Consider the following 25,199-nt stretch of genomic DNA (forward strand, 5'->3'; position numbering starts at 1 on the left):
GGAAGTCCCTCTTTTCTGTTTTTCTATGGGGGATTTTTTGGATAATAGCCCTCCTTGAGGGGTGGGAGGTGGTAATACCCAACGTTTAAAAATGTCCTTATGTTTTCATTTTTGCTTCAGTGATATATGTATTTTATAGAAACAGACAAACAAACTTTATAGTGATTTAAGTTAAAATCCTCTTTGTCCCCCTTCCTAATTCCATTCTTCTCCCTTCTTCCCTATCTATCATGAATGTGGTTGTAACCAGGCCTTTTTTGGTACTTTTAGTACGTGTGTGTGTCTCAGCTTGTGCTCCCCAGAGAGCAGAGCCTGAGTCGGGACTTGAGTGCAGGGAGTTTATTTGGGAAGTGTCCCCAGGAAGCAGGAGTGAAGGAGTCGAGTGTGAGATGCTGAGATAGGGAAGGAGGAAAAGCCAGTGAAGGGAGCGTTGTTGAGCTGGTTCCTCTGTGAGCAGCCAGGCTCACGTCTGCTGGGGACCATGCAGGAGGGCCCCAAGGATGGCAGCCTGGGGCATTTATCCAGGACGCCTGCATCCCCCTGGTTGAGAGCTGACCTGCACTCCCAGATTGCCCTAAGGGCTGAGTCCAAAGAGAAGAGACTGTGGAAGGTGCTTGAGGAGGTGTCTGAACTCAACAGAGTTCCTGGGGGGGCAGCTGGCAGGAGCCAACAGAGGGTCCTTGGCCAAGAGGGTCGGTGAAGCCAGCTGCAAGGTTTGGGTGCCAGAAGCATCGCTGTCCTCGAGGGACCGGTTCTGGTTCTCCAGGCCTCCTGGTGATCTAAGCTCCAATTTCTTTCTAATATATTCCTCTTCCTCTTGAATCCGCTGGAATTGGTTTCTATTACTAGGAGGAGCTCTGACTGATACCGCGTGTAAGTGAAAAACAATAATTCCAGCGTTCGCAGAGATGATCTCCTTTGCTTGACCCCATCTTTGGTGTCTGATATCTACATTATTTATAGAAAACGAGGCGAGGGGCGTCTCATTCTAGCGTCCCGTTTACTCGGTTGCCAGCTCATCTCCCTGATATGAGACTCCCTGTTCATTTTTTTTTAAATTAATTAATTAATTAATTTATTTTTGGCTGTGTTGAGTCTTCGTTTCTGTGTGAGGGCTTTCTCCAGTTGCGGCGAGCGGGGGCCACTCTTCATCGCCGTGCGTGGGCCTCTCACTGTCGCGGCCTCTCTTGTTGCGGAGCACAGGCTCCAGACGCGCAGGCTCAGTAGTTATGGTTCACGGGCCTAGTTGCTCCGCGGCATGTGGGATCTTCCCGGACCAGGGCTTGAACCCGTGTCCCCTGCATTGGCAGGCAGATTCTCAACCACTGCGCCACCAGGGAAGCCCTCCCTGTTCATTTTTAATGTGGTCTCTGTTTGCATTATGGGCGGAGGGGTTGCCAGGTGGGTGGGAGGGAGGAGTCAGAAGCAGAAGGTGGGTCTATAGCATGTCTTCTTGGGGAGGGGAGCTTGGGGCTTTGGGGCTGGTCAGAGGAGCGTGGGGTGGAGAATCCTGCAGTTTTCTAACAAGCCACCCTGCTGGTGGCCCCAGAGGGGCCCTTGCTCCAGGAACCCACCACTCCTGGCTGTGCAGCACCTCTGGAGGGAGCAGTCCTCTGCAGTACACGGCTGTGGTTCTCTTCTCCATCCTAGCCTCTCAGAGCTCCTCAGGGCAGAGGCAGTTTAGCTAAAAGCCCTCAGCTCCGCAGCCAGCCTCCTCCAAGTCTCAGATTTGAATGCCTCCTGCGACATACTCACCTGCCACATTGGGCTAGTTACTTAGCCTCTCTAGGCTTCAATTCTCTTATCTGTAACATTCAGATAATAATCATGATGGATGCTTTGACGTGTCACCCAGATTCCCCATCAGGAATGAAGGCTGTTCCCCCCACTGTCAGCCCCTATGGGGGGGAGGTGCCTCACTGGCGAGAAGAGCCAGCATCTTCCCCGGGGAGCAGCCAGCATCCACTGGCTGATGGGCAAGGTTGTATTAAGGCCTGGTCCTCACACCCCATAGGCTCTGAAGGGCCATCCCATCTTCAAAACTCCCCACAGGGTCTGCTTCAGTCCCTGTTGAGACTGTGTTGGATCCACCTTCTCCCTCGACCCAGTCCTGCCCCTTCCCTTCCTCCTACGGTGCTGGTCCCAGGAGCACTCCCTGACGAGCCTCTTCTGTGCAGATCTCCACTTCGGAGTTGGTTTCCCGGGGGCCCAAACTGCCACACACCACTTTTCTCATAAGGACTATATATCACACAGAACATCAAGTTCTCGTCACAGAGCCAGGCACAAGCTCACAGTAAACATTTGTTGTGTTGTTACACACCCAAGGCGTGTCTTTTTTTCCCCTCATGGTTACAGATTAAAAAAAAAAAAAATCAAAATATTAATGAGGCATCCACAATATGTGCTCATGTTGCCATTTGGACTGGAATGCCACCAGACACAAACAAAAGCAAAAACTGTATATATCAGAATCAAGAGCTATATATATTTCAGGTTTGTTGAGGTATAATTCATATACCATACCATTCATCTAGTTAAAGCAGTCGATTCAATGGTTTTTAGTATATTCACAGAGTTATGCAAACATCATCATGATCAGTTTTTTTTCTGTTTTTCGGGTTTTTTTGGCCACACCACGCGGCATGTGGGATCTTAGTTCCCCAACCAGGGATTGAAACTGCACCCCCTGCATTGGAAGCACAGAGTCTTTTTTTTTTTTTTTTTTTTTTAATACTTTTATTTATTTATTTATGGCTGTGTTGGGTCTTCGTTTCTGTGCGAGGGCTTTCTCTAGTTGCGGTGAGCGGGGGCCACTCTTCATCGCGGTGCGCGGGCCTCTCACTGTCGCGGCCTCTCTTGTTGCGGAGCACAGGCTCCAGACACGCAGGCTCAGCAATTGTGGCTCACGGGCCTAGTTGCTCTGCGGCATGTGGGATCTTCCCAGACCAGGGCTCGAACCGGTGTCCCCTGCATTGGCAGGCAGATTCTCAACCACTGCGCCACCAGGGAAGCCCCGAAGCACAGAGTCTTAACCACTGGACCGCCAGGGAAGTCCATCATGATCAATTTTGAATGCTTTCATCCCTTCCCCTAAATACCCTGTACCCATTAGCAGTCAATCCTCTTCCCTGCCACCCAACCCCCAGCCCTAGGCAACCACTAATCTACTTTTGGTGTCTATAAATTTCATATAAACGGAATGATACAATATGTGGCGTTTTGTATCTGGCTTTTTTTTTTTTTTTTTTTGGCCGCACCATGCGGCATGCGGGATCTTCCCCTATCAGGGATCGAACCTGTGCCCCCTGCATTGGGAGCTCAGAGGCTTAACCACTGGACCGCCAGGGAAGTCCTGTATCTGGCTTTTTTCACTTAATGTAATAGTTTCAGCATTCATCCATGTGGTAGCATATAACTACTTCATTCCTTTTTATTGCTCAATAATATTCCATTATATTGATTTACCACATTTTATTTGTCCATTCATCAGTTGATGGATGTTTGGGTTGTTTCCACCTTTTAGCTCTTATGAATAATGTTGCCATGAACATTTATTTGTTCTGTGGACATAAGTTTTTTGTTTTTCTTCAGTTTTATTGAGCTATAATTGACATATAACATTGTGTAAGTTTAAGGTGTACAATGGATTAATTTAATACACATATATTGCAAAATGATTTCCACCTCCATCACGTCACATAGTTACCATTTCTTTTTTGTGTTGAGCATGGGTGTATGTTTTCATTTCACTCAGGTATATACCTAGAAGTAGAATTGTTGAGTCACATGGCAATTCTTTGTTTAATATTCGGAGGAACTGCCATTGTTTTCCAAAGCAGCTGCACCATTTTACATTCCCATCAAGAGTGTGTGACTATTCCAATTTTCCCACATTCTCACCAACACTTGTTATTGTCTTTTTTATTATGGCCATTCTAGTGATCCTGAAGTGGTGTCTCCATGTGGTTTTGATTTACATTTCATTTGCCTGTTGAACATCCTTTCATGTGCTTATTGGCCATTTGTATGTCTTCTTTGCAGAAAAGTCTATTAAGATCCTTTGCTCATTTTTTAAAAATTGGATCATCAGTATTTTTTTTTAAATTTTATTTATTTTTATGTATTAATTTTGTATTAATTTATTAATTTTTGACTGCATTGGGTCTTCGCTGCTGCGTGTGGGTTTTCTCTAGTTGTGGCAAGCGGGGGCCACCCTTCATTGCGGTGTGTGGGCCCCTCATCGCGGTGGCCTCTCCTGCTGTGGAGCACGGGCTCTAGGCACACGGGCTTCAGTAGCTGTGGCACGCGGGCTCCGTAGTTGTGGCTCGCGGGCTCCAGAGCACAGGCTCAGCAGTTGTGGCACACGGGCTTAGCCGCTCCGTGGCATGCGGGATCCTCCCAGACCAGGGCTCGAACCCGTGTCCCCTGCATTGGCAGGCGGATTCCTAACCACTGCGCCACCAGGGAAGCCCCATCAGTATTTTTTGAATCTTGTTTTCTTCTTCTGTAGAAGGAGAACGTTATGTCCTTCACAGAGTTGTGAAGATTCATGAGAGAGCGTTGGCAAGGCACACTGTTCTCTGCATTTAGCATGTGCTCCAAAAAGTTAGTGAACCTTCCTCTCACCTTGCCTCTCACCGAGGCATTTTGCATTACATCATCCAGCATAGTGTTTTTGCTTGAAGACAGACTCAGTAAATGTCTGAAAGGGTCAATGTGCCAATTCACACCACTCAATATTCAAATTTGAATCCTATGTGTTTTGTCCCCTTGCTCCCATTTCCTTCATTAAACCTTTTCTTCCTGGAACAATTTTCTTAATTTCATTCCCCTTGCCAGCTGTCTCCTCTCCTGAAACTCAACTTGCAGTACCATTGAAGCTGATTACAAGGGAACCAAAGACACCGCCTAACACAGTTCTGAGGTGAATATGATCAACCTTTGAAGAAGCTAAATAACTGACAACCTGTCAATATAACCTGTCCCCTGTTGGAGCGCTCAACAAAAAGTAATTAAGGTACATAAAGAGATGAGAGAAATGAAATTTACCAAAAAAAACCCTGATTGCAGATGGATGGTTACTTAACAGTTCAGTAACCCGTGATGACCCAACCTGCTCTGGGGCATGGCTCTCTTTTTCATTTGTAGAGGACCCAGGCCACCATCAGGCCCAAAGACTCGATGTTGGTGGGAACCCTCTAAGGCTGTGGAGCTTCCAGTGGGCCGGATTTGGGTGTCGGAAGGGAAACAATTTGATCATTCAGGCCAGGTGGTGAGTCCAACTTGATCTTCACACTTATTCAGCAGCTGCTTTGGCAAACCTCAGCTTAAGCGCCTCGGGCATAACGTGAAAGGGCGAGCAAAGGTGTGGGAAAGTGTGACTCATTTCTCCTTGCACCTTCTTGAAGGTCAGCCCAATACCAAAGACACCTTGGTGAGACTATATGGTGCGTGCAGTTGCCTGAGAAGGATCTGCTGGATTTTGCCTTGGGCGCAGGGATAATGGGAACGTGAATAACAGGGGGTTTTGGGGGTGTGTTGGATTCGGAGGTGGGACAGTGGTCTGGGAGTCTAGGGCGGGCTTGGGGAGTGCTGGGGGGAAGGTAGTGGTGGTGGTGGGCTCCTGGGGTGCAGGGACCGGCTCGAATTCATCTTCATATCTTGGGTCTAGCTCGGTGCGCGGCTCAGGCTTTGCTGTTTGCTAAGCTGTGGGAACCTGGCCTCGGTAGGGAAGTAAGAGGCAGCCCCAGTCAAGACAGCTCGCCAGGCCGCACCCCGACGCGGCAGAGAACTCCGTTAGAGGAGGGATCTTTTGACTTGAGCCCAGACTGGGCTCCAAGGAAGCCCTGGGGGCTCGCACCCGGCCGAGAGCCCCGCCCCTAACCAGCCCCCGGCTGCCTCCGCCGCGGAGGATCTAGGCAAGGCCTCGTGTGGGCGGGATGAGCCAGCCTGCACTCCTTATTGGACAAAGGCGCTTGTCAATCACTGAGGAAACCTTTCTGGACGCGACCGGACATCCGGAATTCCCACCGCAGAGGAAGCGGGCTCGGGTGGAGGCGGGGAGCGATGGGAGAATGCGGTACCCAATGGCAATCAAGAGCTCCGCCTTCGCAGTAGATTGGCAGATGCTTGAACCACTGAGACGCCGCTAAGGATATTGGCCGTGGAGAATGATTGGTCCAATCTGCGGGTGCGTGGTTCTTCAGAGTATATAAAGAAGGCAATTAATACTTGCTTGAAATCGTGCTGCAGACGGAGGTCTACTTTCGTTGGTGTTTTGATTTCCACTAAGGCTCCTGAATTTGGTGAGCTTTCCCTGGAATTATCTAGATTCCCTTCTCAACTCAGGGTCAGGGATTGAGGATGACGGGTGCTGTACCCCAAATTATGGCCAGATAATCGGAAATGGGTGCTGTTCGGTGAATTAAACCTGAGATTAAATGTTTGGTAGTCAATAGAAAACAGGAAGAGACAGGAACGGGCAGTTTACAGGGGGAAAAAAATGCAAGGAGCCCCTAAACATTTGAATGGTTGTGCAAACTTTTACATAATAAGAAAAATGCAAATTAAAGTTTCACTGAGCTAACATTTTTGACCTATCAAATTGACAAAAATCCAAAATTTGACAAGGTTCTCTGTTAAGGACGATGCAGTGGCCCTGATGGTATCGATTTTTCTTCCTCCCGACACTTGTGAACAAACAAATGTTTCCTCTTGCTTTCAGCTTGCAGGGTAGGCTGTTATCTTATGGTCATCTGTTAAGTTCTCGCATTGACTCCCGGGAACTTTTACGAACAAGTTCTGAGTCTGCAGGTACATTTTTTCTAAGGTGCTTTGATTTTCCTGACTAGTAGCAATACTGAGATCTGATGGGACATATGGGTGTCAGTTGGAAATGGGTTTTGTTTTAAGAGGACTCTTCTGGCCACTGGTGTGCCAGTGAAGCAGATAAAGTGACAGAAATCATATAAACAGAAGATGGAGCTTATCTGGAAATGGCATTAGAGCCGCCCAACAGCTGTAGCAAGCCAGCAGTGCTTCCACAAAGCATCAGAGGCCCAGAACCTGGGCAACAGAACCACCACCCAGGAAGAGTGTCACATATTCTGGGCACTCCAGTCACTGGCTTTCAAGTCCCCACCAGGTGACAGGTCCTGTCTACCCAGTACCCATGCCTCCCACCCCTTTCTCACAGAGCCCCAGTGAGGTCCAGTGGCCCCCTCCTCTGGATGGCTAAGTGTTCAGGGGATGCTGGCCCCAGCCCCAGGCATCTCAGCCAACCATGGTGGTCCCATCTCCTTGCTAGTGATTGGTGAAGGCACGAACACATGACGTTCTGGCCAATTGGGACCCAAAAGGGGAGGGTGCACCTGAATTGGTTCCCTCACTCCTAGGACACAAAGAAGAGATGGCCCTTTTCCTGCTCCTGGATGTGATATCTGAACTCCTGCAGCCATCTTGCAACCATGAGGAGAGCTGGTCAGTGACAAAAGCCCACAGTGCAAGGAAGACCAAGCTAAGAGAAATACAGCTTGGGCCCTGACCCTAATGGACCTACAGGCATTCTGCCTTTGGACTCCTCCTGTGCCCTAATTCTCCTTTTGTTTAAGACAATTGAGTTGGAGTTTTCAGTTCTTTGCAGTTGGAACATCTTAGCTGAACCAAGTATAGAAAAGTTCCTTCAGTTTACTTTTCCCATAGCCATGAGAATTTTGACTCACTACCCACGAGTCATTCCTGTTTGTTTGGTATAGTCAGAGAAGGACTGGAAGAAGGCGGTGAAGAAAGAGATGTAAAGTGGCTACAGGGCAGTGCAAGTTCTGCTGACATGCATTTAGGGGGCAGGGAGATAAAAAACAACGCAGGGGGGTCCTTGGGACCTGAGAGACGGAACAAACGATACTTAAATCATAACATTTTTAAAAAGCAGTAACAAAAAAGATAAAAATATTTTTTAAAAAAAGAAAAAAAGAACTGACATTTGGATATAACAACAGACACACAGATCAGACCCTCCTGCTTTGGATTGTCAGCAAAGAAGCAAAAGCAGTTACAGTGATGTGGGGGGGAGGCCTGGGAAGAACCCTAACAAGCAAGAGAGGATGAAAGAAGGTTCACTGTGAGCCCGTGATAATTATTAAATTGTGGTACGTAAAACGCCACTGCTTCTTTTAATTTCGTGTGTTTAGTTTTATTTCAGCAAATAAAAAATATTCTCAAGAACTTTCTTAGGTTGTCCCTTTAGCATACCCTCCTAAATTCAGCTTGCTATGAATTTTTCTGCCAGTGGGGTGATCAGATACAGGACCTGGGCAGAACGGAAGAATCGCTGTTATTTCCGTCGTCATTTACTCACTGACTCACTGAACTTTACTGATGTGCTAAGGTGGCCCAGACTCTCTCTGTGAGGTCATTTTGGCATTTTATTGAATGCTGACTTGTGAGGTTCTCTTTTCCTGTACACATGCCTGGCTTCTCCAAAGGACTTTATTTTTATGTATTTATTTATTTTTGGCCGCGCCACGGCTTGTAGCTTCTTAGTTCCCCAACCAGGGATTGAACCCACACCCTCAGCAGTGAAAGCGCCGAGTCCTAGCCACTGGACCGCCAGGGAATTCCCCTCCACACAACTTTAATCTCTAAAGGTAGGACTGTGTTGTGTATTTTATTTCCATTGACAGTGTCTAGCACAGGTCTAGGTGTGTGATAAGCACTCATAGAAGTCTTAATTATATATAAAGTAAGTCTCACGCTTAAATAAGAGAAACTTAGAGGGTCTTAACTCTGATACTGTTGCTTTGGTCCAGGATCAAAGGTGAGTCTTTGAATCAGACTTTTTGCTGTTTAGGGATGCTCCCCTACTGCTTGCTTCCATACAGTTGCAGAAGTGTCCAGAAATCCTTCTAAGGAAGAAGAAGGTGTAGTGTTATTAGACTGGATGCTTGGGCAGTGGGACCTGATACTCATCCCACAGCACCCCTGAATCCTTTCCACACCATGTGCTGGGGATGCTGAGGCTTCGAGCCAGCCCTTCTGGGCCGCTGCCTGCTCAGGGTCTGCACGGAAGGTCTAATTTGGATCAGATGACAGCCTCGGAGGGGAGCCCATGTGACAGCTGGAAGCTCACCAGCAGGCAGAAGCCAAACAAGTCAGGGATTTTTCTTCTCTGAAGACAACAGTCCTGATTCCTGTGACATGATATCTAAATTGCAAGAACTGAGGAACTCTGTATATGATCTACCTCTACATATAAGATAAAATGAAGCCTACAAAAGTCTGAGAATGGCACGGGCTTGAGTCCCGGGTCGGGGTAGAGTCACGGCCCAGCCGTCGCGGCGTCTTGCCGGGTGGAGGCCCCTACATGTCGTAGAGCCGGAGCTGCTCCTGCACATCGCCGTCTGACATCTCGCCAAACGTCTCCTTGTTGTCCTTCATGAGCTTGAAGATGGCAGCCAGCTGTTCTTTCTGAACTCTGTCAAGAAGAAAGGATAAAGAGGAAAAAGATGCTCCCAAACCAGGGGAGAGAGAGAGAGACCGTGCACATCTCGTGGAGTCGGGACACTCCTCACTCCTGTATTACTGCTTTGCTTTCCAGAATAAGAAGAAAATGAAACTAAAACAAAACCCACTCTTGGGTTTCCCTGGTGGCGCAGTGGTTAAGAATCCGCCTGCCAATGCAGGGGACACGGGTTTGAGCCCTGGTCTGGGAAGATCCCACATGCTGCGGAGCAACTAAGCCCGTGCGCCGCAACTACTGAGCCTGCGCTCTAGAGCCCGGGCACCACGACTACTGAAGCCCGTGCGCCTAGAGCCCGTGCTCTGCAACAAGAGAAGCCACCGCAATGAGAAGCCCACGCACCACAACGAAGAGTAGCCCCTGCCCGCCGCAACTAGAGAAAGCCCACGTGCAGCAACGAAGACCCAACGCAGCCAAAAATAAATTAATTAATTAATTTAAAAAACCCAAACAAACCCACTCTTAACACAGGAGCTGATTTGGTCTAAAAAAAAACCAAATCAAAAAAAACCCGGGGAATTCCTGGGCCTCTTTTTGATGTTGACTGCACACCTCCCCGGGAGGCCACGAGGAAGCAGAGGTGTTCAATTAGGCGGCTGGAGAGCCTATGAAGAGACATGTTAGAAACAGCCTTCGTTTAGAGGGATGAGCCAAAAGTGGAGGAAGAAGAAAACACAATTGGCTGGGAAATGGGAGCATACAGATGTGTGCACAGGGTGCTTGGCCCAGGGGCAAGGGTGGGTGTGGGGTCTCGCTGCCCAGAGGAAGGGGCGCCACTTTCCAGTTTGCACAAAGACACCTTATAGCCAGCGGGGGCCCTGGCCCTTTTACCAGGGAACAGGCCTGGCTGGAGATAGGCTTTATGTTCACCACACACGGGCTGGGGGGCCAGGGGAATGCTGGGAGTGATGTTATCTCTCTGCGGCTGGCCACGCCATCGGATCAGCACGGGACACCGCCCACGAGTGCAAACACGAAAGGGTGGGGTGAGACTCTGCAGCCACGGTTTGCTTCTTGTTTGTTCTGCTGTGCTGTGCTCCTCAGCGAGGCTGGGCGCTGTGTGCTGGCATGGGCTCCCCGTTCGGTTTCAGGCTTCTGCGGTTCCCCCCTCCACACCGCCCTACTGGCTCGGCACGGGCCACCTTCAGAGGATGTAAACCGAACGGCAGGGTCTGCTCTGGTCCCTGAAGACCCACCAGGAGGCAGAGCTTCGGCACAGCCTCTGGCCACCCTGGCCCTGCAGGGCACAGCACTGCCCCACCAGCACTCCAACCCTGCCTAGAGGGGGATCCGATCGATGTCTGGTCTTACGTTTGTCCTAACATATTCCTTCTGCAGTAACCCCATATCTCCCAAACAGGAAACAGTTGGTTTTCTGACTACAGCAGCATCTAGAAGCTGAAATACCGAAGTCCCAAATCCAAGCCTGTCTTAGTCACGCTGGGAAAGTTATTTCTACAATCTGCTTTCCTGTCTGGAGGAGAAGGCGCCTGTGAGAAGTATGCGATATCCTACCGCCTGAAGAAAGGAGTACTGTGAATTGACAGGCTGTGTGTTCAGCTCTTTGGAAGGAATCACAATCCAGATGTATGAGTGGGCATCCCCCCAAAGGAACACAAATCCTCTTGTGTGTCTCTTAATGGCCGTGGCGCTTGCATATTTTTAAGAGGGTGGGCCTAGGACTTCGCACTCTGCTGGAGAGTAACAACAGGCACAAGTTGAGAGAGAGCTCAAATTTTAATGGGTTCAAAAAGATGATTTTTTTAAAAACAAAGCAAAACTGAAATAAACACGCAGTAATCAAGACCATCTACTCAAAGTTTATTGGACCGAACAAAGGCTGAATACACAGATCCAAGCCATCGGGAGTATGTGAGGCTTGGTGCCTACAAGCCACGTTCAGAAGGTGTCCAGACAAACTTAATAACCTGGAAGGAGTCACCTATTTTTCAGTCAGACCCCGGCCTGGACAAGGAAATCACTGTTGCTGCTGCTGTGTGGGGCGGGCTACATGGCTCTGTGTGGCTGTTGCTTTGTCGCCTGTTCTGTCCTAAACCCGTGAACCTAAGGTATTAGACCCAGAGGAGAAGGTCCCTGGGAATGTACCATGCCCTAGGCTAACAGTGGACATTTCCCGGCCTTCCACTAAATAGGAAAAAAAAAACAATTTTCTATAAACTTAACTGCTTTCAAAACATGTTTTAACCAACACATCTAAAAACTGTAGATTAGTTTGGTATAGTATAAATATTGTCAAATATAAAATTCCAAGAAATGAATCTGGGACTGATCTGATTATCCGGAGAAGTTCTAACTCATCTGTGAAACCTAGGAAGAGGCAGAATCGAGACAGCTGTTTTAAGCGAACACTATCATTATTGCTTCTGCCAAAGCGAAGGTGGAGATTCCGCTGAGCTGGTAGGAACATCAATGAAAAGGCCTCTTAGCAACAAGCGGGCTGGATCCGAGCCTGCTCTCAACGGAGGGTAAGGGCAAGAGGAAGTCAACAGCTGGTTCTGGTTCTTTGCTGCCCACTCATCAATCATCGGGCTCTCGCCCCCACAGCCGAGCCAGCCGAAGACAGAGAGGGGAGCGGGCCCCAAGGGGAAGGAGGGCAGTCGACCAGCCCGACCAGCCAGCGAGCACAGGCAGCTCTCTCCCTCATTTGTCCATCACACCTCAGAGTCTTTCCTGGTTTGGCTTTGGTGATGAAAAGCAGGAGGGCTGGAATGAAACTATACCGATTTTAAAATGATGGCATTGCTGACCCTGGTGATATCTCAGGTGCAAAGCGTGTGTGGACAGGAAGGCTGAGTGACAAGGAAAATAAAAATCCAGGAAAACCCTTCAGTTTAACAAAGCAATCCAGGCAGACAGGGAGGAACGCCTCTACAGGGGAGCGCCACGGGCATTCGGGATCCTCCCAGCCAAGGAAAGTCCTGGATGGGGGCCTAGTCCCGGCAGATTTATGCAGGAAAATGCGCCCCAGGAGCCTGCTGGCTCCTCTCTGGGGGTTCCGCTTTATCTCTCAAGTTTTAAGATGCCAAAAGTAAAAGCCTTTAGGAGGAGGCTAAGGATAACTTCATTATTCCTCGGTTCTGTAAAGAGAAATAAGGAGAAAAGATAATTTATTTCACTCATGCCATCTTACAAGTACTGCAGGAAAGGAAAGGGGGAAACGGGGTGAGGAAGGGGAACGTCTGGAATTGCAGAAGCCAGCCCAGACGCTGGGATCCAGACCCAGGGGAGTTTGCCTCTCATCACCTGCTGCAGGAGAGCCCACTAACCAAAGCCAGCCCGAGACCCCGTTCCAAGTCTGCAAGGCCTACAGGGGCAGGTCAGGTCCCACATGTGGGTGGTTGAACAGGTCGAGTCCCACACATGGGTAATTAGGCAGGGAGGGTCCTCAATTATATAGTTGGGCAGGTCAGGGCCCACCTGTAGGTAGTTTAGCAGGCAGGGTGGCATTGTAGGTAGTTGGGCAGGGAGGGTCCTACACGTTGGTAGTTGAGCAGGTCAGGGCCCTCATTTAGGCAGTTGTACAGGTTGGGTCCCACATGTAGGAGTGAGGCAGGTCAGGGCCCACCTGCAGGTAGCTGGTCAGGGAGCATCCTCAGTAAGATAGCTGGGCAGCTCAGGGCCCACTTGTACGTAGTTTAACAGGTAGGGTCCCACTGTAGGTAGTTAGGCAGGGAGTGTCAGACTTCAGGTAGTCGGGCAGGTAGGGTCCCAGAGTAAATACTTGGGCAGGGCAGGTCTCTCATTTAGGTATTTGGGCAGTTCGGGTGCCCATGCAGGTAGTTGAGCAGGTTGAAGCCCACTTGTAGGTAGTTGGCAGGGAGGGTCCCACTTACAGGTATTTGGGCAGTTCGAGTCTCACATGTGGGTGGTTAGGCAGGGAGGGTCCCACAGTAGGTAGCTGGGCAGGGAGGGTACCACATGTTGGTGTATGGGCAGTTTGGGTCCCACATGTAGGTGGCTGAGCAAGTCGGGTCCCACACGTGGGTAGTTAGACGGGGAGCATCCTCAGGTAGGTAGGTGGGCAGGTCGGGGCCCACTTGTGCATAGTTTAACACGGAGGGTCCTCAATTAGGTAGTTGGGCAGGGAGGGTACCACAGGTGTGTTGTTGGGCACGGGGTCCACATATAGGTCGGTGGGCAGGTAGGGTTCCACAGACACTTAGTTAGGCAGGTCAGACTGCGAGGGTCAGATCCTCAGCTTTGTGGCCGCTCTGGGCTGGTCCTCTCTGGGCCGGTCCTCTCACCATAGATTATTTCTTATCCCTGCTGGGCAGGTTTTGTCCCTTCTGGGGACAGTGGCTTCCAAGGAAATGTGCTCCCCAGATGACACAAATGGTGTGCCCACCTTTTGTAAGGGAAATGCCAGAAGCACTGGTTTAGCCAGGTGAGCACTGAGGGAAACCGGTGGGATTCAACTTTATCCCTCTGGCGCCCTCATGTGGAGGTGAGCAGCACATGTTCCTAGAAATTCACACTGGTGGATGGTTTGTGGACCCATCAGAGGGCAGAAAGCAGGAGAATATCCATTCACCCTTGCCAGTTATGCATTTCAAAACACCATCCACTAGAGTGGTGTCCACTTCCAGAAACGTCAGGCCAGTCCTGGGGACCTTCAGAATGGAATGGGTGCTGGGGTCCTGGGTCCTCACTATCAGAGCCAACCTAGTCTACCTCCTGGGTTCCACTTTTCCCCTGGACCAGAAGATGGGAAGAAGGGACGGTGTACAAGGAAAGGAGTAGCCGATGGTGCCTTTTCTTTTTGCTGCCGAGCTAGAAGTCAGCCAAGCTCGCCAGCTTCACTGGCCCTGGGGGTGAGGGGGTGGCATCTTGCTGCGGGGAGCAGTCATAACCTGCAAGCCCAGTGTCCCAGCCACACTGAGGCTGGATATGGCACCTCCCAGAAAAGCTGCAGGGGGAACGCAGGGGCACCCCCATCCCGGCAGAGGCAGTGCTGAGGGAGCCTGTGAGCTCCAGCCCCAGGGGAGACCCAGCAGGAGGTGGGCAGATGGTGAGGAAGCAGGGTCTTTCTTAAGCAGCATGTCTCTGGATTTACAAACCTTACACTTTCTGCCCCTTGGGCAGAAGGAATCTCATCTGTGAGCTGCCCCAGGGATGGGAACGCCCAATTATTAACCACGTGGAGGACCGAACCTGGGGTCTCTTTCTCTGGGTCCTGCGTACCAAGTGCCATGCCCTGAAAACTTGTGAACTGCAGCTTCTGAGGAACTCTGGGTCTTGTGACTACTAAAGATTTAGGGTCTAGATACTGCTGTGCTGGCCGAGGTAAAGAATTTAAAGTCAGGGGTTTGCAGCATGAGTTTTTAACCAGCTTGCAACTTGACGGGGACCCTGAATGCCAGGAAGGGAATTAGAAACAAGCAGAGTTTGGTCAAGAAGAATTTGACAGGCAAAGAAGAGCACACACTTTTCACTGGCCTGTGGTTTTAGTGGTTTGACAATATTTTTCATACTGACAATCCCAAGGCAGTTTCCTAGACTCAGCTGGGACCAGAGCTGTCTCACACCCGTCAGCTTTCCTGGTCCCCACTGGAACTATCGTGCTGTAGATGAAAACTCAAAGCCACACTTGCCAGCCTCGGCAACCCCAAGCATCACCATGCGGGGAACATGCGAGAGGGCTGGGTGGCAGGGGCCCCATGCAGTGCTGAGTGGGCTGACCACGTGCAGGGGCAGGAGGGAGCAAGCGGACCTCACAGGCAGACGTGTCGGACAGCCACAGGAGCATGCTGGGAGGGGCAGTGAAGAGAGTGAACATGAACTCCAGCCCCACCCTGGGAGGACCATGTTCACCATGAAGTCCACCAGTCCCTCCTTCTCAGCTCAAGCACGATTGTGATAACCAAGCCTGCAGGCGAGGAGGTGAGAAGCCCTCACCCCAAGAGCAGCGCTTGGGCAGTCTCGACCCCGCAGAATAGCTCAGTGTGAACCACTTGTCTAGAGACCCCCAAAGATCCAGTAGGGAAAGACCCTCCTGGGCAACGCAGAGCCTGCTGCCTGAACACGATGGAGGAAGGACCTTCCCTCTCCCTCCCCGAGGTCCCAGCCCTGAACCCAGGGACAGTGGCAGTCTGACCCCGGCCCGAGCCCTGCCACTGAGTCGGCTCACTGGCCTCTCCTATTCTAATGGCCCCTCGTCTCCGCAGAGCGCACAGAATAAGGCCAGGGTCCCGGTCACAGGCTCTGTCCACAGGGCCCTTCGCGGGACCACAGGCACGTCAAGCCCCCTCCAGCCTTAACTCTGGGGCTGCACACGTTTTCTGGAAAGGGCCACATACTGACTCTTTTCAGCTCTGTGGGCCACGTGGTCCCTCTGCAACTACTCAGCTCAGCCACTGCAGTGCAAAAGCTGCCACAGACCACAGAAAAACAGTGGCCGCAGCCCTGTTCCAGTCACGCTGGAGTTACACGAACAGGGCTGCAGTCCGCCAGCCCTTGCTCTGATCGTAACGCCCTGCCTGACCCACAGCCTGGGGGCACAGGGTTTCTGCCAGGCACCTTCTACCTTCTCAGGGAAAGATGAAAGCTGCAGGGGTGACACCACGCAGTCCAGCGGAAGACAGTCCCCCCCCCCCCCAGCCTCACAAGGGGGCGCTGGCCCTCCAACCAGCTGGCCCATTAGGCCCAGGAGGGACTTGCGTGAACTGGGCCTCCAAGAACCCTGCAGCCCTGGGAAGGGAGCCTGTTGACCCAGGAGCCCTGCGCTGGAGAAGAATGAGCAGGCCCGGGTGCACAGAAATGAATTACTGGTTATGAAGGCAGCGGAGGAGGAGAGGTTTGGACCACAGTCAGTCGTGATGGGGACACAGTAACAGACAGGATGAGGGGAGGCACCACTAATCTAGAAGTCAGTCTCCTTACCAAAAGGATTTGCAAGAATATTTGTGGCTCAGGACCTAAGGAACTTGCTACAGGGAAGTGAGGTCAGAGGTCAGCTCAATCCTGAAATATAAAGGCAGCAAACCGGATCACACCCAGAGGCAGCGGCTGGGCACCGAGGAGCGGGGGGCTTCCCCAGGCTGGGCTCCCCTTGCCACCCCTCCGCCCCCGGTGACGAGCCTTCCGGGCCAGCTGTGGAAGGACTGGCAACAGCTCCGGGAGGGGAAAGGGGGTTCTCGTGGGCACAGTGCCTTCTGACTCGACGGATACAGGGTGGCTTGGCAGTAATGAAAGGGTAGCTGAGATCCACATCCTGGAATAATAAAGCCTCCACTCCTGACCCTAGAACCCAGCTTACGCTAGCTAGGAAGTAGGGGGTGATCACCCAGCCCCTCCGGGTTGCTGGGCTCAGAAAACACAGGCCCCCATTTAGCTTTGTGCTTAAACCGGAGGACCCCAGGCCCAGACCACTGGTTCTCCCCCATGGCCTGTCCCCGCTGCTCCTTAGGAGGGAAGCCCAGGGGTGTGCATGGGTGCCCGGCTGGGGGCTGGCGGGGGAAGAGCCCAGTTCTAAAAATGAGGAGCTGCGTGGCTGCAACTGCCCAGAGCTCCGTGGAGCAGAACAGATGAAAAATGACTGCTGGCCCTGGGTTGGGGGCTTGGGGGGTGCTGGGGGGGCTTGGTGGCCCAGTGGATGAGCAGGAAGAATCACGCTCTGTCCTGCAGTGATGGATTGGTTTTGTCATGAACCCTCCGTGTAAGTGAACAGCCGGATCTGCTCCAGGCTCTTCCCAGGCATCTGCTTTTTCCCTTTTGGCGGGGGAGGGGCGGGGTGCAAGAAGGGGCTCGGCCGCCCTCCCCCCCCCCCCCCCCCCCCCGTCACCGTCACACGCTCCTCCCGAGGGCCCCAAGGGGACTGTCGGGGGAAATCGAGCCTGGCCGAATATTGCCAGGACAGGGGGGAGAAAACCCTAAAATGGAAATGGAAGAGTGGGGGGCTGGCAAAGCTTACAGGAGGCCCTCCTCCTCTCCTGCCTACAACGAAGGGGGCTCACGGCGGCACCGGTACTGGAGAAAGCGGAGCGACCCCGAAGAGGGTGGGCGGCCTACCTCTGTTCCTCCTCCAGTTCCTCCTTGGTCATCATCTTCTTGTACTGGTTTCCCCTCAGCTTCCCGGGGCTGTATTTGAAGAAGGCCTCTCCCCCTGCAGAGAGGACGCCCAGTAAGAGCCAGTTAGGGTGCTGGGCCTGCCTGCAACTTCAGGCCCCTTTCCCTTCCAAAGAGGCGTTTCCAAAGAACCACCTGGGCCAGAGAGGGTGCCCCCGCTTCAAAGAGGGGCAGATGGGCCCCACGCCCACCCCGGGCCAGCTCACCTAAGCCTCAGAGAGGGCTGGACGCCCACAACATCTGCTCACCCTCTCCTGAGCCTGGCAGGTCCTCCCCCCACACCCCTTCCGCTTAGGAACTCTTTTGGGAACTTGAACCGGGGATGAGGCAGCCGGAGTGAAGCGAGCATCGCCGCCCCACCCCCGCCCATGCTATTCGGTTCCATCCACCAAAGGCCGGGTCCCTTCCAAGACCAGGTTGAGCCGTCCACAGAGCTGCCTGTGGGCCCCTCTCCAGCAAGGGCTCTGGCCAAGCAGCCGCCCGCAAGGCTTTTCTCCCCCTCATCCTGAACCCCCCCTTCCCCGTGACTGCTGTGCTAATTACACAGTCGGAGGGCGCTTAATCTCCGGGAAGCAGAGTGTGCTAAGGCGCTGGGTTCCCTGCCTCTCCTCGGGTCCCAGGTCCGGAAGGCTGCAGGGACCCCCGACCCTCCTGCCAAGGTCCTCGGGTCTCCCGGGCTTCGGGGTGTCCGCCCTGCCGTCCAGGGGCGTCCTGTCGGCAGGCCCCTTCTCTCTATGCCCCTCCCCGCAACCAGTTATTAAAAATCTGAAACAACGCATCCAGCCCACAATGGGACATGGGAATGATGTGGCTTGTTCACACGGTGTTCAAATCGGTCATTAAAACCAGCACTTAGGGAACTGCCTGGCGGTCCAGTGGTTAGGACTCCGTGCTTTCACTGCCGAGGGCGGGGTTCAATCCCTGGTCGGGGAACTAAGATCCTGTAAGCCACGTGGCGTGGTCAAAAACCAAAAAACTGAAAAAACCAAACCAAAAAACTCCAGTACTTATTGCTGAACGGGTGTACTCAGGTTTGCCAGTCCCAGAGCAGACCCCGTAGCTGCTTTGGAACAAATGAAAGGGCAGCTCTAGAAGCCTGAAGAAGGCACACCAGGGGGTGTGGACAGAGGAAAACAGGGATGTGTGACATGGAGGGAAGCCAGGCCAGAGGAGGCAGCATGTACAGGTGAAGGCTGCAAGGGCAGAAGAGGAAAGAGCTCTAGAGCATTCCCCTGGCTGAGTGTCCAGGTGGAGAGAGTTCCCTTAGGAAGCAATGCCCTTATGTGGTCCTTCAGCCCAGCATGTGGAGGGTAGATGGCCTCCGGTCAGCCTTGGGGATAGAGGCTCAGTGCTTGTCTTATCTAATTTCGGTTAATGTATAAAGAATTGAGTATGGGAAACGCAAGACCAGCAAATCACCCTCCCACACGGATGTATTCTTTTTCACTTCTGTTCTATGTCACTCCAGTGTCAGGGATCTCAAACACCCCCACATCCTGCCCTGGGGCCACCCGGAACTCCTCCAGCTGGCAGCTGTCCCGAGTGATCAGACAGGCTGATGTGGGCTCCAGGGAGGAAAAGGCTGCAGCCTCTGAGATTCGAGTTCTCTCTGGGCTAAAAGAAGGTTCTGGATGCAAATTCAGAACCCAGGCATTGTAGCTGAGGTGGTGTTTGCTCTCACCACAGCCTGACTTTACAGGAGAATCTGGCCGCCAGGGCTGAGCCCTTGCCTTAGGAAGCAGTTAGCATGTTTGTACCAGGATTAACTCGCTCTTCATTCATTCAGCAAATACTCAGTGAGCACTTTGCTCGGTGCTGGGGACTTAGCAGCGAAGAGAACATACAGCAAGCAAAGATGAGCAATGAAAATACAGAGTCTGGGACTTCCCTGGCGGCCCAGCGGTCAAGACTTCGCCTTCCATTGCAGGGGGTGCAGGTTTGATCCCTGGTCGGGGAGCTAAGATCCCACATGCCTCGCGGCCAAAAAAAGACTTAAAAAAGGTCCACATTAAAAAATCTTATATAATAAATAAACAAGTAAAATAAAATAAAATACAGAGTTTGCAGTAGGTCCTGAGAGCTCTTCAGAAAAGGACAGCAGGAGGGGAGAGAGAGGCAGGGAGGGGGCTGCTTGGAAGTTTGCGGTGGGGGGGTGGTGGTGTCAGGAAGGGCTTTACAGGTGATGCTGCAGGTCTGGGAAGACAGATCCAGCAAAGCAAGGAAGCCAGTGAGGCGGGGGGGGGGGGGGGCCAGGAAGCAAGGGGAAAGGAGGACACGGGGTGAGAAGCCAGGCTGCCAGGGGAGGCCTTGGTTCTTCCTCCTGGTGAGCTGGGGCTGGGGCTCAGCACAGACAGGATGACTCCCCCCGACCCCCCGCCCCGGAGACCCCGCTCCCATCAGCTTCTCTTCCCTCCAGGCTGAGCTCAGCTCAGGCTGATGAGCAAAGGGCCCGCAGCATCAGGAGCTTCTGAAGGCTCAGGGCTCGGACTGCGGTGTCCGGGCATCTGGGAGCTATGCTGAGTAATCTGGGGCCACCGTTTGAGGGGCCTGGGTCTTTGGTTGTCAGGAAAGAACCTGCCATGGGGCAGAATCACACGGAGCTGGTCTCAGAGTGAGCTCGCAACCATGCTGGCTTCTGGACCTCAGAGAGAGGCAACGGACAAAGAAGACGGATTAACTTCGACTTCAAGGTCATTGTGTTGCTATGTTTTAGAAAAATAAAACATAAAAAATGCTGCCAGCTGGGTACTACTCAAGGTTTCAATCTGTGGGGCTGGTCTGATTATGCTGCTTCGAGCCAGAGAGAACAAACCACTTGAAAAGGCTTTCACTTAATCACATATGGTGTGACGAGGGATACACAGCAGCCTCCAATTTTGCTAGATCAGGAGGGTTCAACGTGAGAGCCCCCTGGGAGGGGGGACTTCCTCTTGCAGTCTTCTGAATCCACCCAGCGGCTTAGGGAAGGCACCTTAGCGGACACTGAGCGGCTCACTGCAGAGGGGCTGGGGGCCTCTCACATTTTCTTCTGACAGCTGGGGCACTAAATCTCTCCTGCCTCCGCCTTGTCAGGGCTGGGAGGAGGCGGCTGGGGGATGGGCAAGGTCCAGAAGTAGCAGTGAGATAAGGACGGAGGGCCCGGAGACACTGCATGCGGCTGCATGTGGGGCTGCACGTCTAGGGGGTCTGACAGTGTTTCAGAAGAGGGGTCTGCTGAGCCTCCCCTTGTCCTGGCGCAGGGGCCTCCAGCAGCCTTGGCGCTTGCCTTGTGCGTCCCCACATCACGAACGGGATCCAGTAACGTGGCAGGGACAGACCCCAGGGCCACGGTTCCTGCAGAGGATCTGGAGAATCAACTGCTAGAGGGAGAGCCCCTGGCAAGGGGCTGATGTCCACCCCACCCAACCCCCGCCCCCCTGCATCCTCCTGCCCCTCCCTCTTCCTCTAAGGCTCTATTGATAGAAACTGAAGGCCCATCCCTGCTGGGCCTCTGGGGAAGCTTCCCCAGCCCCCACCCCCCAGCCCAGCCCTGCCTGCCTGGCCCACACCAGCCCTGGTTACTGCATTCCTGCAACCTTCTCTTTCCAGGGCTCCTGCCAGCTGTTGACTTAAAATCACAGCAACAGACTCCCTTTTCAAAAAACCACAAAATATTTCGAACGTACACAAAAGTACAGCAAGTAATAAGTCCTCCGTGTACTTGCCACGTAGATTTGACAGATGTTGACATTTTGCTATTTTTGCTTCAGCTGCTGCTTTTTTTTTTTTTCTTTAAAGAAATAAAACATGACAGAACCAGCAGAAGCCCCACACCGCGTCTGGTCCTGTCTATCTGGGGCGCTGGTCCCTGTGGGTGGCCAGAGCAAACACACTGCCTTCTACCCGGTCAAGTCCAAATTGCTCAATGCTCCCGGTCACTCCCCTTCTCTTCCCCTAGCTGCCTGGAACCTGATGGCCACGCAGGTCTGGCTAGTCAGCTAGAGCTGCTTGGGAATCAGACGTTTCCTCTCTGGGGGACTTTAACCTGCAGAACGCTGGGAGGCGGCCCTGTAAGTGGCTTTAGTCTCCATAAAATAGGTCCGAGGTATTTGGAGAGAAATGTGAAATGTGCAAATCGGGGACGAGAAAGGAGTTAAGAGGCACTGCAGGAGACAGAAGGTCAGTGATGGGCCACCTGTATTTGGAGACAACTCACATTGTATAAATGGAAAAGCAAAGGCCAAAAGAGCAAAGCACGGACTTCCCTGGTGGTCCAGTGGTTAAGACTCCGCGCTTCCACTGCAGGGGGCGCTGATTCGGGTTCGATCCCTGGTCGGGGAACTAAGATCCCGCATGCCACACAGTGCAGCCAAAAAAAAAAACACAAAAGAGCAAAGTAGGTGGTCAGGGAGATGGGTGCCAGGAAGGCAGGGGGTCAGAGAGGAGTGGGCTCCAGCCTCAGTGTCCTCTGGGTTGCACCAGACACGGCTTCTCAGCCTCTCTCCTCCATCCTCTCCCCCTCCATCCACTCCCCGCATCCTGCCACTCAAATCCTCAGCTGGGGAATCCAAAGGGCCACGGCACAGCCTAGCCCCCACAGCCAGACACGATAAGGCTGGCCTCAGCGGGCAGTGATGTGCGGGTCCCACTCACCGTCTTCTTCCTCAGGCCCTGCCAGGGGTGGACCCTCCACGCCATCCAGCTCCTGCTCCTCTTCCTGCAAGACAAGGAGAGGGGTCAGCGCCTGGGCACCTGATTTACTCTTTGATACTGTCATTCAGGGTTTGACCCCTCGGTCAAAGCAACCTGACCCCTGGGTCTGCTCTTAGGATAGATGTGCTTGGGGACCGGCAGCGGGTGACCGCCTCGGGGAGATGGGGCACTGGCGGACAGGACGTCGTGGGGAGAGGAAGGGGCCGCCCAGGGCCGGCCTGACCACTCACAGCGCCCGCGTTGCCCTGAGTGGGGGCCACGGTCAACAGCAGGTGGAAACAGGGACACCAGCGGGAACTCCCTGGTGGTCTGGTGGTTAGGACTCGGTGCTCTCACTGCCGTGGGCTCAGATTCAAGCCCTGGTCAGGGAACTAAGATCCCGCAAGCCATGCGGTGCGGCCAAAACATACAGACAAGCAAAAAAGGAAACAGGGACGTCAGTGCCTGAATTTTTGACCTTTGCACCTCGGTGCCTTTGCCTTTTCCAGGTGGGTGCTGGTCAAGTGGTGGATGCCACTTTGATAAGTGGACTTGGCGACTCCCACTCCTGGCTGTAGTGAGTAGAACAAAAGGCACGAGAGGAAAGCTGGCGGCTTCTCTGGGGTCCAGGCTGGGCTGGGTGTCACAGAGAAGCTGCGATTGTGGTCACAGGCTCCATCTCTGCTTCCTTTAACATTGTTTCCATCCCTGACCATTTCAGGGTCCATTTTCCCAAAATGGGAGCTCCACCTCCCTCAGCCTGGTTCTCTCCCACGCACACGGACAAAATAAACAGAAGGCTGGAAGGAATGTCCCGGGATGGCCTCGGTGGAAGGCAGGAGTGACTTCAACTTGCAGGAATGTTGGAGGATGACAGGGAGGTGCCGGTGCTGTGGCTCTGAGGGACTGAAGGGCCAGGGGACCTGCGGCCCGAGGAAGCCCAGCCGCAGACAAGGCAGAGCCGGCAGGTTCAGGAGAGGGGAGCCCAGACGTGAATGAGCTGCCCCACGGGGGCCGAGGCAGCGCGGGGGACCAATCCAAACCCAGGCCTTCAGGCTCCCGGCCGGGGGGTCCAGCAGTTTGCAGCCTCAGGAAGCCGGGCAGGCAGGCGCCCCAACAAATCAGAGAGAGCTAAGCTGGGAGGCAAAGTTTGCACAAAAGCCCAAGAGCCGGTCATAAGTGGCAAACCCAAAGGGCCTCGAGTCTCTTGTTGTGACTTTCTCTCTCGCTGGACCCCACAAGATGCCGCCGGGACGAGCAGGGCCGGAGGCAGGAGCTGGCTCTTCTCCACTTAGCAGTTTACATCAGGCTCAGCACCATCTGATGTGAGGCACGCTGCCCTGAGTACTGGCCAGCACCTGGGGCTCGGGTGTCCAGACGCCTCCGGGATTTTGCCCAGCAGAGCGTCTTTGTGGCTGCAGGGGAAGGCAGGCCTCTTTGGGGGACCAAGGAGACACCCCTTTGACTCAGCAAACCCAGTTCTAGGGATCTGCTCTGGACTGGAAAACCATCTATCCGGGTTTTTATACGAGGACTCTGGGTGCAGGGGAGAACAAGACAAAACTGGGAACAACTAAATGTTCATCCATGGAGTTAAATATAGTACAGTTAAGTATATTATAGTTAAACAGTTTGGTCGATATGTTCACCAAAATATTAACAGCTTAAATATATTACAGTGCACGCATATACTGTGCAACACTGCCTTAAAAAGGAGGTGACTGGGGACTTCCCTGGCGGTCCGGTGGTTAGGACTCCACGCTTCCACTGCAGGGGGCACGGGTTCAATCCCCGGTCAGGGGACTAAGATCCCACATGCCGCGCGGCACAGCCAGAAAAATAAAAATTAAAAAAATTTTTAAAAAAATTATAAAGGAGGCGACGAAACGTACAGATGTGAAAAGCGCATCGAGATACATTACCAAAGGGAGAAGCAAGAAGCAGCACAGAGTGAAGAGTGCAACATTCTTGGTGTGCATGTCAAAACAGAAGTGCACATATACGCTCATAAATGCGGAGAAAACGTTTTCTAGAAGGACACGCAAGACACCGGTAACAGCGACCGCCTTTGGGGAGAGGAGCTGGTTAGGGGCGGCCTTTCCTCTCCATCTTACACATTTCAGTATAATTTGGATTTTCTAATAATAGGCATGAATTGCATTTTTAAAATGCTACACAGGGATCTCTGAACAGCGAGCTTTGCGCTACTATATGTATTTTTCTTTAAAAAAAGAAAGAAAAAACACAGAAAGAAAAACGGATTAATCAGGGCTGGAGCCCAGAAATAAGCCCAATACCAAGACTAGAGAGTAGGCCAATTCTCCTACTATGTTCGAGGGACACAAAGGCTAAAGGAAAAACAACAAGAAAGCAAGCACAGCCCTTTCGTGGAGGAACTCACAGTCCGGTAGGAAAGACATATACCCAGATAATTGCCACCCAGGATGGTAAATTCAAGAACCAAGGCAGGGGCTTCCCTGGTGGCGCAGTGGTTGAGAATCTGCCTGCCAATGCAGGGGACACGGGTTCAAGCACTGGTCTGGGAAGATCCCACATGCCACAGAGCAACTAGGCCCGTGAGCCACAATTACTGAGCCTGCGCGTCTGGAGCCTGTGCTCTGCAACGAGAGGCCGCAACAGTGAGAGGCCCGTGCACCGCGATGAAGAGTGGCCCCCACTTGCCGCAACTAGAGAAAGCCCTCGCACGGAAACGAAGACCCAACACAGCCAAAAATAAAATAAATAAATTAATTAAATTAAAAAAAAAAAAAAAAAAAAAGAACCAAGGCAGACCTCTTTATCCCAAAGGGACACGGCATCAGTTGACCTGCCAACACCCCCCTGGGGAGAGGCTGGTCTACATTTGGATTCTGCACTTGACTTTGGAAGTGTGGTACTTTTTAAACTGGTTATGACCCATCGG

The 25,199-nt window shown here is 52.4% G+C and overlaps 2 protein-coding genes across 36 annotated transcripts in view; one reads left to right on the forward strand and one right to left on the reverse strand.

The window, feature by feature from the left end:
- The window catches only part of METTL23 (methyltransferase 23, arginine), a 143,845-nt gene that overhangs the window by 86,466 nt on the left and 32,180 nt on the right, over nucleotides 1-25,199 (forward strand). For 6 of the 32 annotated variants that reach the window (XR_014238247.1, XR_014238258.1, XR_014238259.1 and 3 more), the window contains exons 5-6: nucleotides 4,843-5,020; nucleotides 5,152-5,275. The exons of 5 other annotated variants lie outside the window; for them this stretch is intronic. The gene's annotated coding sequence lies outside the window, so the exon portion shown is untranslated. 21 more of the 32 variants (XR_014238277.1, XR_014238278.1, XR_014238279.1 and 18 more) reach the window with 15 other exon arrangements.
- Nucleotides 8,650-25,199, reverse strand: part of MXRA7 (matrix remodeling associated 7) — a 30,271-nt gene continuing 13,721 nt past the window's right edge. Inside the window, exons 2-5 of one of the 4 annotated variants that reach the window (XM_082371255.1) lie at nucleotides 22,238-22,301; nucleotides 17,549-17,642; nucleotides 16,421-16,501; nucleotides 11,321-12,618 (exon numbers count right to left, since the gene is read on the reverse strand). In XM_082371255.1, coding sequence (XP_082227381.1) covers nucleotides 16,468-16,501; nucleotides 17,549-17,642; nucleotides 22,238-22,301 — 192 coding nt within the window. In that variant the 3' untranslated portion in view covers nucleotides 11,321-12,618; nucleotides 16,421-16,467. Of the gene's footprint in view, nucleotides 9,476-11,320; nucleotides 12,619-16,420; nucleotides 16,502-17,548; nucleotides 17,643-21,154; nucleotides 21,926-22,237; nucleotides 22,302-25,199 lie in introns of those variants that run through there. The other 3 variants (XM_082371253.1, XM_082371256.1, XM_082371254.1) reach the window with 3 other exon arrangements.

This window comes from Balaenoptera borealis, assembly GCF_965194805.1.
Source record: "Balaenoptera borealis genome assembly, chromosome: 20".
In the NCBI taxonomy this organism is placed as follows: Eukaryota; Metazoa; Chordata; class Mammalia; order Artiodactyla; family Balaenopteridae; genus Balaenoptera; species Balaenoptera borealis.